This window comes from Heterodontus francisci, chromosome 5 (assembly GCF_036365525.1).
Source record: "Heterodontus francisci isolate sHetFra1 chromosome 5, sHetFra1.hap1, whole genome shotgun sequence".
In the NCBI taxonomy this organism is placed as follows: domain Eukaryota; kingdom Metazoa; phylum Chordata; class Chondrichthyes; order Heterodontiformes; family Heterodontidae; genus Heterodontus; species Heterodontus francisci.
In genome coordinates this window covers 147884522-147901107 of record NC_090375.1, presented here as the reverse complement: position 1 = coordinate 147901107, position 16586 = coordinate 147884522, and the positions used below count along the sequence as shown (strand labels likewise).

The following is a 16586-nucleotide window of genomic DNA, read 5'->3' as shown; positions in this document are numbered from 1 at the left end:
TCCAATTCAAGAGTGAACTATACAGTAAATGGAAAAGTCTTGGGGAAAATTGATGTCCAGAGAGATTTGGGTGTTCAGGTCCACTGTTCCCTGAAGGTGGCAACGCAGGTCAATAGAGTGGTCAAGAAGGCATACGGCATGCTTTCCTTCATCGGACGGGGCATTGAGTACAAGAGTTGGCAGGTCATGTTACAGTTGTATAGGACTTTGGTTCGGCCACATTTGGAATACTGCGTACAGTTCTGGTCGCCACATTATCAAAAGGATGTGGATGCTTTGGAGAGGGTGCAGAGGAGGTTCACCAGGATGTTGCCTGGTATGGAGGGCGCTAGCTATGAAGAGAGGTTGAGCAGATTAGGATTATTTTCATTAGAAAGACGGAGGTTGAGGGGGGACCTGATTGAGGTGTACAAAATCATGAGAGGTATAGACAGGGTGGATAGCAAGAGGCTTTTTCCCAGAGTGGGGGATTCAATTACTAGAGGACACGAGTTCAAAGTGAAAGGGGAAAAGTTTAGGGGGGATATGCGTGGAAAGTTCTTTACGCAGAGGGTGGTGGGCACCTGGAACGCATTGCCAGCGGAGGTGGTAGATGCGGGCACGATGGAGTCTTTTAAGATGTATCTAGACAGATACATGAATGGGCAGGAAGAAAAGAGATACAGAACCTTAGAAAATAGGCGACATGTTTAGAGAGAGGATCTGGATCGGCGCAGGCTTGGAGGGCCGAAGGGCCTGTTCCTGTGCTGTAATTATCTTTGTTCTTTGTTCTTTGGAATGTTGCTTTGTTCTCAAGTGGATTGAAATAGAAAAGAGAAGAAGTGATGATTCAGTTGTACAGAGCATTTAATAGACACCCGTATCTGGGGTATTGTGATCAGTTTTGTGCATTGAACCTTATGAAAGATGTATTGGCCTTGGAAGGAGTGTAACACAGATTCATCAAAATGATACTGGGGCTAAAAGATTAAATTATGAGAACAGGTTGCATAAACTTGGCTTGTATGTCCTTGAGTTTAGACAGTTGAGGGATGATCTAATCAATATAATTAAACTAATAAAAGGATTTGATAGAGTAGACATAGCAATACTATTTCCTCCAGTCAGGGAACCCAGACCAAGAGGGCATAATCATAACATTGGATTCACGGCGTTGAGGAATAAAATTAAAAAGCATTTTTCGCACAAAGGGGATTGGAAATCTGGAACCATTTACCCCACCCCACACCCCCACCACCCTACCCCCCAACCAGAAGGCTGTCCAAGTCAGGACAGTGTGTGACATGGAGGTGATGATGTTCCCATACACCTATTGCCCTTGTCCCTTGCCCACTGTAGAACTGTGGAAATCATAAAATGGAAAGATGTTACTCAGTGTTCACCATCAACATCCTGGGGTTACCAGTGACCAGAAACTGAACTGGACCAGCCATATAAATACTGTGGCTACAAGAGCAAGTTAGAGACTAGGAATTCTGCAGTGAGTAACTCACCTCCTGTCTCCCCAAAGTCTGTCCACCATTTACAAGGCACAAGTTAGGAGTGTGATGGAATACTTTCCACTTGCCTGGATGAGTGCGGCTCCAACAACACTCAGGAAGCTTGACACCATCCAGGTCAAAGCAGCCCGCTTGATAGACACCCCATCCACCACCTTCAACATTCACTCCCTGCACCATGGGCGCACAGTGGCAGGAGTGTGTACCATATACAAGATGCATTGCAGCAAATCACCAAACCTTCTTCAACAGCACCTTCCAAACTTGCAACCTCTACCACCTAGAAGGACAAGTGCAGCAGATTCAGAGGAGCAAGTTCCCCTCCAAGCCACACACCATCCTGACTTGGAACTATATCACTGTTCCTTCACTGTTGTTGGGTCAAAATCCTGGAATTCCCTACCTAAAAGCGCAGTGGGTGTCCCTACACTAGATGGACTGCAGTGGTTCAAGAAGGCAGTTCACCACCACCTTCTCGAGGGCTAGTTACAAATGCTGGCCTTGCCAGTGATGCTCACATTCCATGAAAGAATAAAAAAGTCTCATTTGTCTGCAGCCTGTCTCTTTTTTTGGCAATATGCAGAGGTGAATCCATTTGAATTAATTATGTACCTGGGCAGTTTATCCAAACCTCAGTATTAAAGTATTGTTTTTTCTGAATACAGAGTCTTAGTTGCAGGGAACTGTTTTCCTTCTCCTGTGGTGGAGACTGTACACCAAAAGCAAATATTGCAACATCAAAAGCCCAATCGGATTTGCTTCAGATAATTGGAATATCGCAGTGCATTACCTATGAGAAACTTCTGTACATGAGAGGTGTTTTAAATTTGACTTGTCTGTCTTTTGGAAAGGTTTCAGTTCCTTCAGTCGTTGTTCAGCCTGCATCCAACAATGAGGGTGAAGATGATCAGGGCCCTGCAGAGAACGAAGACCGGGATATGCAAGAAGTGGATCACATGCCGGCCACAGACGTGAAGATATCTGCAGCAGCCAGTGCACCTGAACAGATAGAAGAAATGAACTCAGCTAGCACTGGGCAAGAAGTCAGTGCAGAAAGTGCTAGTGCCCCTCAGCAACAGAGTGCACCTGAGGCTGAGGTTGCTGTGCCGCAGAGCATGCCCCCAGGGTTCATGTATAAGGTGAGATGTTTTATGTTCTTCTACGAAACAAACAAGAATCTATATCTTAATCAGCTGAGCTATGTTTTTGTAAAAGTTTTTAAAAATATCATTTAATACTTCTTTGGCCCCCTTATCTCGAGAGACAATGGGTAAGCGCCTGGAGGTGGTCAGTGGTTTGTGAAGCAGCGCCTGGAGTGGCTATAAAGGCCAATTCCAGAGTGACAGGCTCTTCCACAGGTGCTGCAGAAAAATGTGTTTGTCGGGGCTGTTACACAGTTGGCTCTCCCCTTGCGCTTCTGTCTTTTTTCCTGCCAACTGATAAGTCTCTTCAACTCGTCACACTTTAGCCCCGTCTTTATGGCTGCCCGCCAGCTCTGGCGATCGCTGGCAACTGACTCCCACGACTTGCGATCAATGTCACAGGACTTCATGTCGCGTTTGCAGACGTCTTTAAAGCGGAGACATGGACGGCCGATGGGTCTGATACCAGTGGCGAGCTCGCTGTACAATGTGTCTTTGGGGATCCTGCCATCTTCCATGCAGCTCACATGGCCAAGCCATCTCAAGCGCCGCTGACTCAGTAGTGTGTATAAGCTGGGGATGTTGGCCGCCTCGAGGACTTCTGTGTTGGAGATACGGTCCTGCCACCTGATGCCAAGTATTCTCCGGAGGCAGCGAAGATGGAATGAATTGAGACGTCGCTCTTGGCTGACATACGTTGTCCAGGCCTCGCTGCCATAGAGCAAGGTACTGAGGACACAGGCCTGATACACTCGGACTTTTGTGTTCCGTGTCAGTGCGCCATTTTCCCACACTCTCTTGGCCAGTCTGGACATAGCAGTGGAAGCCTTTCCCATGCGCTTGTTGATTTCTGCATCTAGAGACAGGTTACTGGTGATAGTTGAGCCTAGGTAGGTGAACTCTTGAACCACTTCCAGAGCGTAGTCGCCAATATTGATGGATGGAGCATTTCTGACGTCCTGTCCCATGATGTTTGTTTTCTTGAGGCTGATGGTTAGGCCAAATTCGTTGCAGGCAGCCGCAAACCTGTCGATGAGACTCTGCAGACACTCTTCAGTGTGAGGTGTTAAAGCAGCATCGTCAGCAAAGAGGAGTTCCCTGATGAGGGCTTTCCGTACTTTGGACTTCGCTCTTAGACGGGCAAGGTTGAACAACCTGCCCCCTGATCTTGTGTGGAGGAAAATTCCTTCTTCTGAAGACTTGAACGCATGTGAAAGCAGCAGGGAGAGAAAAATCCCAAAAAGTGTGGGTGCGAGAACACAGCCCTATTTCGCACCACTTAGGATAGGAAAGGGGTCTGATGAGGTGCCGCTATGTTGAATTGTGCTTTTCATATTGTCATGATATCGTCAGATACAGGAGAAATGCCGTGAGCAACAGATGCCCCTCTACATTGCTTTCATTGATCTCACCAAAGCCTTTGACCTCGTCAGCAGGCGTGGTCTCTTCAGACTACTAGAAAAGATTGGATGCCCACCAAAGCTACTAAGTATCATCACCTCATTCCATGACAATATGAAAGGCACAATTCAACATGGTAGCTCCTCATCAGAGCCCTTTCCTATCCTGAGTGGCGTGAAACAGGGCTGTGTTCTCGCACCCACACTTTTTGGGATTTTCTTCTCCCTGCTGCTTTCACATGCGTTCAAGTCCTCTGAAGAAGGAATTTTCCTCCACACAAGATCAGGGGGCAGGTTGTTCAACCTTGCCCGTCTAAGAGCGAAGTCCAAAGTACGGAAAGTCCTCATCAGGGAACTCCTCTTTGCTGACGATGCTGCTTTAACATCTCACACTGAAGAGTGCCTGCAGAGTCTCATCGACAGGTTTGCGGCTGCCTGCAATGAATTTGGCCTAACCATCAGCCTCAAGAAAACGAACATCATGGGGCAGGATGTCAGAAATGCTCCATCCATCAATATTGGCGACCACGCTCTGGAAGTGGTTCAAGAGTTCACCTACCTAGGCTCAACTATCACCAGTAACCTGTCTCTAGATGCAGAAATCAACAAGCGCATGGGAAAGGCTTCCACTGCTATGTCCAGACTGGCCAAGAGAGTGTGGGAAAATGGCGCACTGACACGGAACACAAAAGTCCGAGTGTATCAGGCCTGTGTCCTCAGTACCTTGCTCTATGGCAGCGAGGCCTGGACAACGTATGTCAGCCAAGAGTGACGTCTCAATTCATTCCATCTTCGCTGCCTCCGGAGAATACTTGGCATCAGGTGGCAGGACCGTATCCCCAGCACAGAAGTCCTCGAGACGGGCCAACATCCCCAGCTTATACACACTACTGAGTCAGCGGCGCTTGAGATGGCTTGGCCATGTGAGCCGCATGGAAGATGGCAGGATCCCCAAAGACACATTGTACAGCGAGCTCGCCACTGGTATCAGACCCATCGGCCGTCCATGTCTCCGCTTTAAAGACGTCTGCAAACGCGACATGAAATCCTGTGACATTGATCACAAGTCGTGGGAGTCAGTTGCCAGCGATCGCCAGAGCTGGCGGGCAGCCATAAAGACGGGGCTAAAATGTGGCGAGTCGAAGAGACTTAGTAGTTGGCAGGAAAAAAGACAGAGGCGCAAGGGGAGAGCCAACTGTGCAACAGCCCCGACAACCACATTTTTCTGCAGCACCTGTGGAAGAGCCTGTCACTCTAGAATTGGCCTTTATAGCCACTCCAGGCGCTGCTTCACAAACCACTGACCACCTCCAGGCGCGTATCCATTGTATCTCGAGATAAGGAGGCCCAAAAGAATTCTGCCCTCCCCTCCAGTTCAGGCTGCATTAGTTTCACAGGAGCCAATGGAGCTCCATATCTTCCAGAGACTGGAATTCTGAATATGTGAGTGAGTGAGTGTTCACAGGCTGCTCAACTGTGGTGGCAGCAGACCCAAGCCAGATCCTTTCCTCAACAGAAGTGCACACAAACACACACACACACACAAACATATTCACACACACAGACACATATACACACAGACACATATACAGACATACACAAAAGTTTACAGTGCAAAAGGACGTGCCTGTGTCTGTGCCAAGTCTTTCCTAGACCAATCCAAAACTAATGCCACTGCCCTGTTCACTCCTCAAAGCTCTGTATTTGCGTCTGTTCCAAATACTTATCCATTTAAAAGATGCCTCACCACTCCCTGTGTAAAAGCACTCCATGCTCCAAAAACCTTCTGCATAAAGAAATTTCTCCTAATTTCCCTCCTCACTGCTGTCTTGGTGAGAACTTCAAATTGAGGACCTCATGTCACTGACTCCCCAACCAGAATAGTGCTTACTTATTCACAAGGTTAAAACCCTTCCTAATTTTAAAAAGCTCTATTAAATTTCCTCTGAGCCTTCTCTGCTCCAGTGGAAACAAACTTTCTTTTCTGTTGCCAGCAAATATTGATAACTTTCCAGGTGGATCACTGGATAGCATTTCACTGGCTGACTCCCTCCCCCACCAAACAACCCTTCCCGGCCCCCGCAGTTAGCCCAGAGTTAGAGGCAAATTGTAGCTGAGATCAGAGATGTTTCACAACTAAACCTATGTTAGATCCTTATTTCCTCCTACTGTTCCTGCAAATATCCCTACTGAAGAGTGGGATGACAAAATAAGCCCTTGCATACTGAGGGCTGAATTTTGTGCCCACGGCAGAGTTCTCTGCGCTGGGCTGAAAAGGCGGGGGAATCCTGCTTGGGCCAGCTGGAATCTCCCCAGAACGATTCTACAGTGCCGGGCCAATTAACAGCCTGGCGCTGGGATCCCATTCCCTTTAAAAATGGGGACCTTGCCTCCAAGAGCTGCCAGCCAATCACAGGGCCGGCAGTTCAGCAGTATTGGCAGCGCCACCAGGAGCGGTGGCCACTGCCAGTACGGCAAGAGGCCTTGGACCCAGGCCCAGCACTGGAGCCCAGATCCAAGGTGAGTGAGGCGGGGTCACTGGGACCAGTCTGGCAGGCCCCAGCAAGGGGAAGGGGAGGGTGACTGTTTAGTGCAGGGGGAGGGTGCTTCAGGGAGGTGTAGGTATTCCCGCCAATGCCCTCCGTGAGTCACAGATTGCCCATGGAGGAGGGGTCCCCCCCTCAAGCCCACAGGGGGGCTGCCTCATTTTACTGGGTGACCTCCCCACATAGCAGAGGCCCATCCCCACCCCCACCACCACCACTAGTTAAATGCTCGCAGCAGCAGGAAGAGGCTCTTAAGTGGCCCCTTAATAGGCTACCTAAAAGCCTCAATTGGCTTCTGGGTGGGAAGGCCATCTTCAACCTATCCCGCCTCCAACAAAATTGTGTTGCAATAGGGAGGCGACGGGCCCTCCATTTCCCATCGTGATTCTATGGGCTTCTCTGCCTCTGAACCCATCTCAGGGAGGCCCATAAAATTCAGCCCTGAGACATTTTATTGTTCACTAAGTTTTGCCAAAATAAGGCAGTCATGGCAGGGGTCAGCAACCCATAGCTCCAGAGGCACATGCGGCTCCATAATGTCTCATTAGCGGGTCCCAACCTTTATCAGCTGGTTCTCAGTGTAGTAATAAGGGCCTGAAAGGGTTAATGTTAGAGACAGTGAGAGGAACCCCTCCCACTGTAGTGATGATGATGTAACAGTCACCTGGTAATGGGTTTTGGAAGAAGAGAGTAGCAGCACAAAGGATGGTAGCTAGAGAGGCTTATGGAGAGTCTAAATAGAGATGTGTAATTAATAAGAGTTATGAGTTGGCCTTATCCCGACTCCGAGACTTTATCAATAACGCCCTAGCTATGCTACAACTACAAAAGAGCAGACAACATGGTGACACTGATCAAAACAACCAGAGAAAACCTTACCTTGTGAAGTAGAGGCAAGAGAACAGCAGACCTCGTCGGGGGACTGCAAAGAGCTCCAGAGCTGCTCCGTAGCCAAAGAAGATGCGGACAGTCAGGGGGCTCAATCTTATGAGCCCTCCGGAATTGGGGGTTGTAGTGGAGGAGGCCCAGAAAATTCTTCCGGGAGAGGCCTGCCACAGCCTCCGACACTGAGAAGGCCCCGCTGTATTTAACAGCTGCAGCGAGGCCTCAGAGCAGCCCCCCTCCTGCCGAGCAGTGGGGCCTTCATTTTAATATGCAAATCAATTACATTTAAAGAATAATTACCTATCTGGTAGCGATGGCCATCCCACGCCAATATTCCGTCTGCTGGCCGGAACTCCCATGCCTTCGGAATTCCTTTTGGAGTTCCGAGACATGTCACTGGTCGGGGGGTGGAGGGAGGGGATGGTGTAATGGAATTCTCAGGTTGGGTTGGGAGGGAGCGGGGAAAATTCTTTGGATTGGTTAGGGGGCTGGTCGTGGGAAGGGGTTGAGGGTTAAAGTTATTAAAGGTCGGGGGGAAAGGTCACGATCTTAATCAAAGTTTCTTTTGGGGGGAATGGGCTGTTAATGATTTGATTATTCCTTGGGAGTGTGGGTGAGGGGAGTAAAGATGTTATGTAATGTGTAACTGAAATTTTACTACTTTGTTCCCTTTAAAAATTAAAATTTCTTCCAAGGGCTTGAAGCCCTTTTAAAATGGCGCCGGCGCATGCGCGTTGATGTCGGACGCCATTGCCAGGGATGGAGCGGCTGCCCCCTCTACGCCATTGCCACTCTGCTTCCTCCATTTAAGTGATCCCCCACCCAAAATATTGCGGGGACTCAGCAACGGCACATCCGCACCTAAAGACTGCCGAGATCAGAGTGGGCCACTGCAATTTGTGGCACGCTCATAAAATGCAGCCAAGTGAGACAGCCATGCAGGCATTAAGACTGCACCACAGAAGCATGGTGGTCTGCAATAAAATGTCCAGGTCCGGTGATCGGGTTCCAAGTCACAGTCCCGGGTGACAGTCCAGGATCGTATGAAAGGATTTAAAAAGGGGACATTGTTGGATAACAGCACATTGGGTCAGCGGGGAGAGAGGTCGATCTCTAGTGAAAAGGTGAATCGGGAGACAGGCAGAGTCAACAGCCAGTACTCAACCAGACCACAGAGGGAAAGCGGGAATACTCCTGGAAAGAGCAGGAAACTCCCAGAAAGAGCACAAACACCTCGCATTGAAGCCAAAACCATTTAAAAAGAAAGGGGAACACCCTAAAAAGCCTAACAAAGCCTCGGAAAACTAAATGGATGGAAATTTAGAATGCCTGAAAGCTTCCACGATTAGAAAGGACCCAATCAGGTACAAAATTGGTCCTTATGGAGAAAAAGAGTCCTACGATTTAGGATAGCTTTCCAGCTGCATAGTAAATCAGAAGCAGAACAAGTAAATACCCTTTTATACTCTATGGCTGCAATTACGAATGACACGATTGTGAGGCAAGGAATAAACGAGGCTTCCGATAAATTTGAGGATGTGCTACAAACCCTTGACAAATATTTCAATTGCACAGTAACAAAATTCTGGAAAGAGCAAAATTTAACAAGCAAGTCCAGAAAATAGACAAATCCGTAGATTCTTTTATACATAATCAGTACGGATTGGCTGAGGGATTTGACTATGGAGAATTGAAGGTGGAACTGATAAGGGACCAAATAGTTGTTGGAATAGCTGATGAGTCTTTATCAGATCCCTTACAGTTGAAAGGTGAGCTTACACTCAAAGGAAATTCAGATCGTACAACAGGCAGAAGTCCAAAAGCAAAATAGAGCTGTTCTGTGAGCTGAAGAGAAGCCTCGAATTAGAAGAAATCCAATGACTGTACAGTTCTTGAAGCCAAAGGCGGAGTGGCAATCTATAGAGAAGACACACAATCTATAGAGAAGAAGACATACACAGTGCTGTGGAGCCAGGAAGACCCACAGATGGGAACAGTGTCCTGTTAGTAAAGCGGAATGTTTCAAAGTAAAAAGATAGGCCATTTGGAAAAATGTGCCAGAGCAAATCCTCTTCGCTCAAAATAGCAAAGACATTCTCACAGAGCGGTGAATGAAGTGCATTAACTTGGAGCAGAAAAGGAACCCGGAGATTTCTTAGGAGAAATTAATGACTCAAATCAAGGATTTTGGATGGTGAACATTTATGTAAATGGACACCTAACAAATTTCAAATTGGACACAGGTGCTAGTGTCACGGTTCTGTCAGACCAAGAGCCATGGTTGATGAGACATTGCCTACAACCAGCAGACACACAGTTGCATAGTCCAGGCGGGACCCAACTGAAAGTGAAGGGTAAGCTTCAAGCAACTCTCCAATATAGAGGGAGACAAATTATGGAAACCCTATTCGTCTTGCAAAACCAATCATTTTCCCTGTTAAGCAGAAAAGTGCGCTTAGACCTGCATCTGATCAAGAAAATTGTTGAAGTCAATCAGCCACTGGTAAATAGTTGCTTTCAAGCAAACTATCTGAAACTTTTCTCAGGTCTCGGAAGACTGAAGATAGAATATAAAATCACACTTAAAGAAGATGCCACACTAGTATGTATCTTTTCACCCAGAAAGATACCACACCCATCAATGAACCAAGTTCAAGACCAGCTGGAAGAGATGACCAGGATGAGAGTCATTTCTCCTGTTACGACACCAAAGGACTGGTGTGCGGCTATGGTTCCAATCCCAAAACGCATCTTCGTATCTGTATGGATTAACGCAGCTTAACAAAGCAGTGGCGTGCATAATTCACCCAGTGCCCACAGTGGATGCCAGTTTGGCAAAATTGTCTTAAAACATGTTTACCAAACTTGGTGCCAATAGTGGGTTTTGGCAGGTTCCCTTAGATGAGACCTCAAGATTACTAACCACATTTATAACACCTTTTGGAAGGTTTTGTTTCAATCAGTTACCTTTTGGGATAACTTCCACACCAGAGGTCTTCCAAAGGTCTATGTCTAACATCTTAGAAGGGCTCAAGGGAGTTATTTGTCACTTGAATGACATCCTGGTACCTGGGCAGTCAGTCTAGGAACATGACCAAAGAGTTTGAGCAGTTTTACAATGGCTTCAAGAAGCAGGGCTAACGCTGAATGAGAAGTGCGAATTCTCCAAGACATCGCTTCGTTTCTTGGGACACACAGTAAGCAGTAAAGATATAATGGCAGACTCACAGAAGACAGGAGCAATTACAGAAATCCCTGCTCCTACTTTCATTCGTCAGCTCCAAAGATTCCTTGGAATGGCGAATCAGATAGCCAAATTTCTATCTCATTTAGCTCAGGTAACAAAACTGCTAAGAAAACGTCTCAAAAAAGAACAAGCATGGTGTTGGAGTTCACATCAAGAACAAGCATTCCGGAAGATTAAAGTGCTCATATCACCGGACATCTTGGCACACTATAACCCTACACTATCAACAACGTTAGCTGTAGACGCCTACTCCATGGGGTTAGGAGCAGTCCCTTTCCAGGAGCAACTTGATGGTTCTCGCAGAGCAATATACTACAGATCTAGAGTTTTGTCCGACACAGAGACAAGGTATGCTGTAATTGAAAAAAAGCACTTGCTGTCACATGGGCATGTGAGAAGTTTACTGATTATATTATTGGATTGAGAGTTGTCTTCGAGACAGACCATAAACTATGAAAAGGAGATCACAAAAATGCCTCCAAGAATTCAAAGATTTAATTCAAGATTGATGAGATATACGTACGAGACCATATATGTCCAGGGAAAGATGCAAACTGATGCGCTATCAAGAGCAATGGTAGACCATCTGACACAGCAAAATGTAAATTTTGTGGATGAGATAGAGTCATATTCACAGTATATAGCACAACACTGGCCGGCAAGCATACAGAAACTGCAAGAAATTCGTCACTCCCGAAAAAGCAATGAAGAATGTATTCGTATAAAGCAGTATTGTACACGAGGGTGCCCACCAGAACGTTCCAGTGGGAAGACGATGAAAACTTTCTATGAATGTAGAAAATACTTCACAATCATTGATGATTTGCTAGTTTATAATGACAGACTAGTCATTCCCAGTTCACTTAGATCAGATATCTTGGAACATCTACATCAAAGGCATATGGGAATAACAAAGTGCAGAGCAAGGGCACAATCATCATTGTAGTGGCCAGGAATATCCAAAGACATCAAATGTGATCCAGAACTGCCAGATCTGTGCAATATAAAGACCAGAACAGGGTGAACATCTGATAACTACTCACTTTCCAACCAGACTATGGGAACGTCCAGATATGGATTTATTCATGTTCAATGGAAAGTCCTCATCATTGATTACTTCTCAAGGTGGATAGAAGTGAGAAGGTTATATTCAACAAAAACAGAAGCAGTTATAAGAGTTCTACAAGACATCTTTACGATATCTTTATGATATCCTTGACCAAGTACTGTTAGACAGTTGCAAATGAATATTTCACACAGTTTGCGACAAGAATGGGATTTCAACATCTCACAAGTTCACCATGGTATCCAGTCAAATGGTGAAGCAGAAAGAGGTGTAAGAACCCTCAAGTCCTTATTGAAGAAGATCTTCCAACCTCACTTCTAATTTATCGATCTACACCATTGATGTGTGGACTATCACCTGCAGAGTTACTGATGGGCACCATGATAATGCAACTTCCTGTGTTGCCTAAAAAATTGCTTCCGGGATTGGATGTCCGGGACTACGAGAGAGTAAGAGACCGGGAAAACTCTTATAGAAGGTAACAAACTTACAACAGAAGATTTCGTGCCAGAGACTTACCAAGACTGAATGAATGCCAAAAAGTATGGATATGGGACCTAGAAAAGAAAGGTATTGTAATCCACAGAGATGAAAACTACAGAGATTGTATGTGATACTCATAACAGAAGGGAAGAACCAGATGATGATGAACAAACCCAGAGCAAACAGAATACTACAATCCTTGTTAAAATTCAACCAAATCAGCGATCCAGACATACAAGGAAGATTACTGATCATGTCACTCAGACTAGAACAAGATTGGGGCAAGTTGTGAAACCTCCTAAACCTCCTAACAGACTAAATCTGTGCAGTCAGAAACTTGGGCGGGGGGGGGTGGTTTATGGAGAATGGGTTGGTAAAGTCAAGAATGTATATTTGTTAAAGAAAATATATGGATAAAGATTTGGGGGGAGATGTAGTATAAGGACCTGAAAGGGCTAATGTTGGAGACAGTGAGAGTAACCCCTCCTACTGTACTGATGATAATATAACAGTCACATGGTAATGGTTTTTGTAAGTAGAGAGTAGCAGCACGAAGGATTCTAGCTAGAGAGGCTTGTGGAGAGTGTAAACAGGAATGTCTAAATTATAAGTTATTAGTTGACCTTATCCAGACCCTGAGACTTTATCAATAATGCTCTAGCTACGCTACAACTACAACAACAACACACAACACAACATTCAAACACACAAACAATTCTGCAAATTTTTAACTGAAGTAAACTGTCAATACTCCAATTTTATTCTTCATAATAAAGTATGTTGGCTATCTAGAGGAAATGTTTTAGCCTAATTTGTAGCATGTATAGAAGAAATCAAGATGTTTTTGCATGAAAAGGATGTGAACCCGGTGAACTGACAGAACCTCATTGGTTACAAAGGCCGGAATTTTACACCCCCCCAAAGAACGGGAAGGTGGTGGGGGGGGGGGGGGTGTAAATTGGAGCGGGAGGCTCAGGGGGGCCCTTCCCGACCGGCACTCGCCTCCGCTGCCACTTTATACAGGGCGGCGGCGGCGGAAAATGGCCCGCCCGCCCCAGGCCAACTAAGGCCCTTAAGTGGGCCGGTAAGTGGCCACTTAAGGGCCTCTGCCCTCCACCATGGGGATTGTACCCGTGGCTGGTCAGGGGGCTAGGCCCGAGAGAAGCCGCCTGACAAAAGCAGAAGGCTCTCTGACGGCCTGGGGGGGGGGGCCTCATGATCGGGCACCCTGTGCCCGACGGAGGGCCGCCCCCACTGCACCAACCACCCCCAACATCCAACACATCCCCCCCATCTCCCGAATTGGCCACCATTGCCTTGCCGGGTCCCAACTGATTACCCCCAGTGAGGCAACAACAGCTTACCTTGGTTCCAGGGCTCCCCGACATAGGGGAGATTGCTTTGATACATTTTTCCACTGCTTAAAGAACTTTTTTAAAAGTCAATGTATCAATTTAAAAAATTTTTTGAATACAATGCATAAAATGAAAGAAGCCTTTGCTAGTCAATTTCAAGATTTAATAAGATAAAAGAAATGCTAAGTTTTATATTAAGGCCTCTTGAGTCAGAGGCAACGTTATTGAACTTTTCAGCATTTTCATTTTATATTCTTATCAGTGCCAGAAAAAGGCAGGCAATTGTCTGGTTACGGCATCAGATAACTGAATAATGTTCATTAGATTTTTGATAAACAATGCTATCACCTTAATTTGTGCTCATTCCTTTACTCCATCTTTTAAAATATTACCTTTTTTAGTCTTGCATCTCTGAACAGTTTGCAATTTAGGCAAATTTCTTTAAAAAGGCTCTTCAGGTAATAAAGGTTGCCAACCCTGGACTAGGAGATACGAACATACGAATCAGGAGTCGGAGTAGGGCCACTTGGCCCCTCGAACCTGCTCCGCCATTCAACAAGATCATGGCTGATCTGATTGCAACCTCAACTCCACATTCCCACCTACCCCCAATAACCTTCCACCCCCTTGCTTATTAAGAATCTATCTATTTCTGCCTTAAAAATATTCAAAGACTTTCCTTCCACCGCCTATTGAGGAAGAGATTTCCAAAGACTCACGACCCTCTGAGAGAAAACATTCCTCCTTATCTTTGTCTTAAATAGGCGACCCCTTATTTTTAAACAGTGACCCCCTAGTTCTAGATTCTCCCACAAGGGGAAACATCCTTTCCACATCCACCCTGTCAAGACCCATCAGGATCTTATATGTTTCAATCAAGTCGCCTGTTACTCTTCTAAACTCCAGCGGATACAACCCTAGCCTGTCCAGCCTTTCCTCATTAGACAACCTGCCCATTCCAGGTATTAGTCTAGTAAACCTTCTCTGAACTGCTTCCAACGCATTTACCTCCTTCCTTAAATGCGGAGAGCAATACTGTACACAGTACTCCAGATGTCTCACCACTGCCCTGTATAACTGAAGCATAACTTTTGTGTTCAATTCCCCTCACAGTAAACGATAACATTCTATTAGCTTTCCTAATTACTTGCTGTACCTGCATACTAACCTTTTGCGATTCATGCACTTGGACACCCAGATCACTCTGCATAGAAATAAATAAGTACGATCTGATAGCCGTTACAGAGACATGGCTGCAGGACAACATAGATTGGGACCTGGATATTGAAGAGTACGTGGCATTTAGGAAGGACAGGAAGCTAGGAAAAGGTGGAGGGGTAGCTCTGTTAATTAATTATGGTATTAATACAATAGAGAGGGATGTCCTAAGTTCAGGAGACGAGGATGTCGAAGCAGTTTGGGTAGAGCTGAGACATCATAAAGGCAAGAAGTCACTTGTAGGAGTGGTTTACAGGCCACCTAACATTAACCACGCTGTAGGACAGGGTATAAAGGAAGAAATAGTGGCAGCTTGTCAGAACAGTACGGCAATAATTATGGGGGATTTTAACCTACATATAGACTGGAAAAATCAGATGGGGAGAGATAGCCTAGATGAGGAGTACATTGAATGTTTTCGGGATAATTTCTTGCAAAAATACGTACTGGAGTCAACCAGACAGCAGGCTATACTAGACATGGTATTGTGCACCGAGATAGGATTAATTAATGACCTCATTGTTAAGGCGTCCCGAGGTAACAGCGATCATAATATGATTGAATTTTACATTCAGGAGAGAAGAGTGGGTCCAAGACTAGTATTTTAAACTTAAATAAGGGCAATTATGAGGGCATGAAAGCAGAGATAGCTAAAGTTAACTGGCAAATCAGTTTAAGGGATAGGTCAATAGAGATGCAGTGGCAGACATTTAAGGGGATATTTCAGAATACACAGAATAGATACATTTCAACAAGAAAGAAGATTTCCAAGTGTGGGACCATCATCCATGGTTAACTAAAACAGTTAAAGATAGTATCAAACTTAAAGAAAAAGCCTATAATTGCACAAAGATTGGGGGCAGGTCAGAAGATTGGACAGAATTTAAAAAACAGCAAAGAATGACTAAAAGATTAATAAAGAAGGTAAAATTAGAGTACGAGAGAAAGCTAGCTAAAAATATAAAGACAGATAGTAAGAGTTTCTATAGATAATTAAAAAAGAAAAGAGTTAACAAAGTGAGCATTGGTCCTATAGAAAGTGAGTCTGGAGAATTAATGATGGATAATAAGGAGATGGCAGATGAATTGAACAGATATTTTGCATCAGTCTTCACTATTGAGGATACAAGTAACATCCCAGTATTAGCTGTAAGTCAGGAAATGGAAAGGAGGGAGGAACTCAAGAAAATTACAATCACCAGGGAAGTGGTACTGAACAAATTGTTGGAGCTATGGGCTGACAAGTCCCCAGGTCCTGATGGACTTCATCCTAGGGTATTAAAAGAAGTGACTAGTGAGATAGTTGATGCGTTAGTTTGAATTTTCCAAATTTCCCTAGATTCGGGGAAGGTTCCTTTTGATTGGAAAATAGTGAATGTAACTCCTTTGTTCAAAAAGAGAGGGAGACAGAAAGCAGTAAACTAGAGGCCAGTTAGCTTAACATCTGTCTTAGGGAAAATGTTAGAAGCTATTATTAAAGACATTATAGCAGAGCACTTAGAAAAATTCTAGGTAATGAGGCAGAGTCAACATGGTTTTGTGAAAGGGAAATCATGTTTAACCAATTTATTGGAGTTCTTTGAGGGAGTTACATGTGCTGTGGATAAAGGGGAACAGGTGGATGTATTGTACTTAGATTTCCAGAAGGCATTTGATAAAGTTCCACTTCAAAGGTTATTGCAGAAAATAAAAGCTCATGGTGTAGAGGGTAACATACTGGCATGGATAGAAGATTGGCTAGCTAA

General features: G+C 45.2%; 1 protein-coding gene across 1 annotated transcript in view; it reads left to right on the top strand.

Moving 5' to 3' along the window:
* LOC137370283 (uncharacterized) overlaps positions 1 to 16586 on the top strand; it is a 325483-nt gene that overhangs the window by 290003 nt on the left and 18894 nt on the right. The window contains exon 31 of the mRNA XM_068032661.1: positions 2165 to 2638. Coding sequence (XP_067888762.1) covers positions 2165 to 2638 — 474 coding nt within the window. The remainder of the gene's footprint in view (positions 1 to 2164; positions 2639 to 16586) is intronic.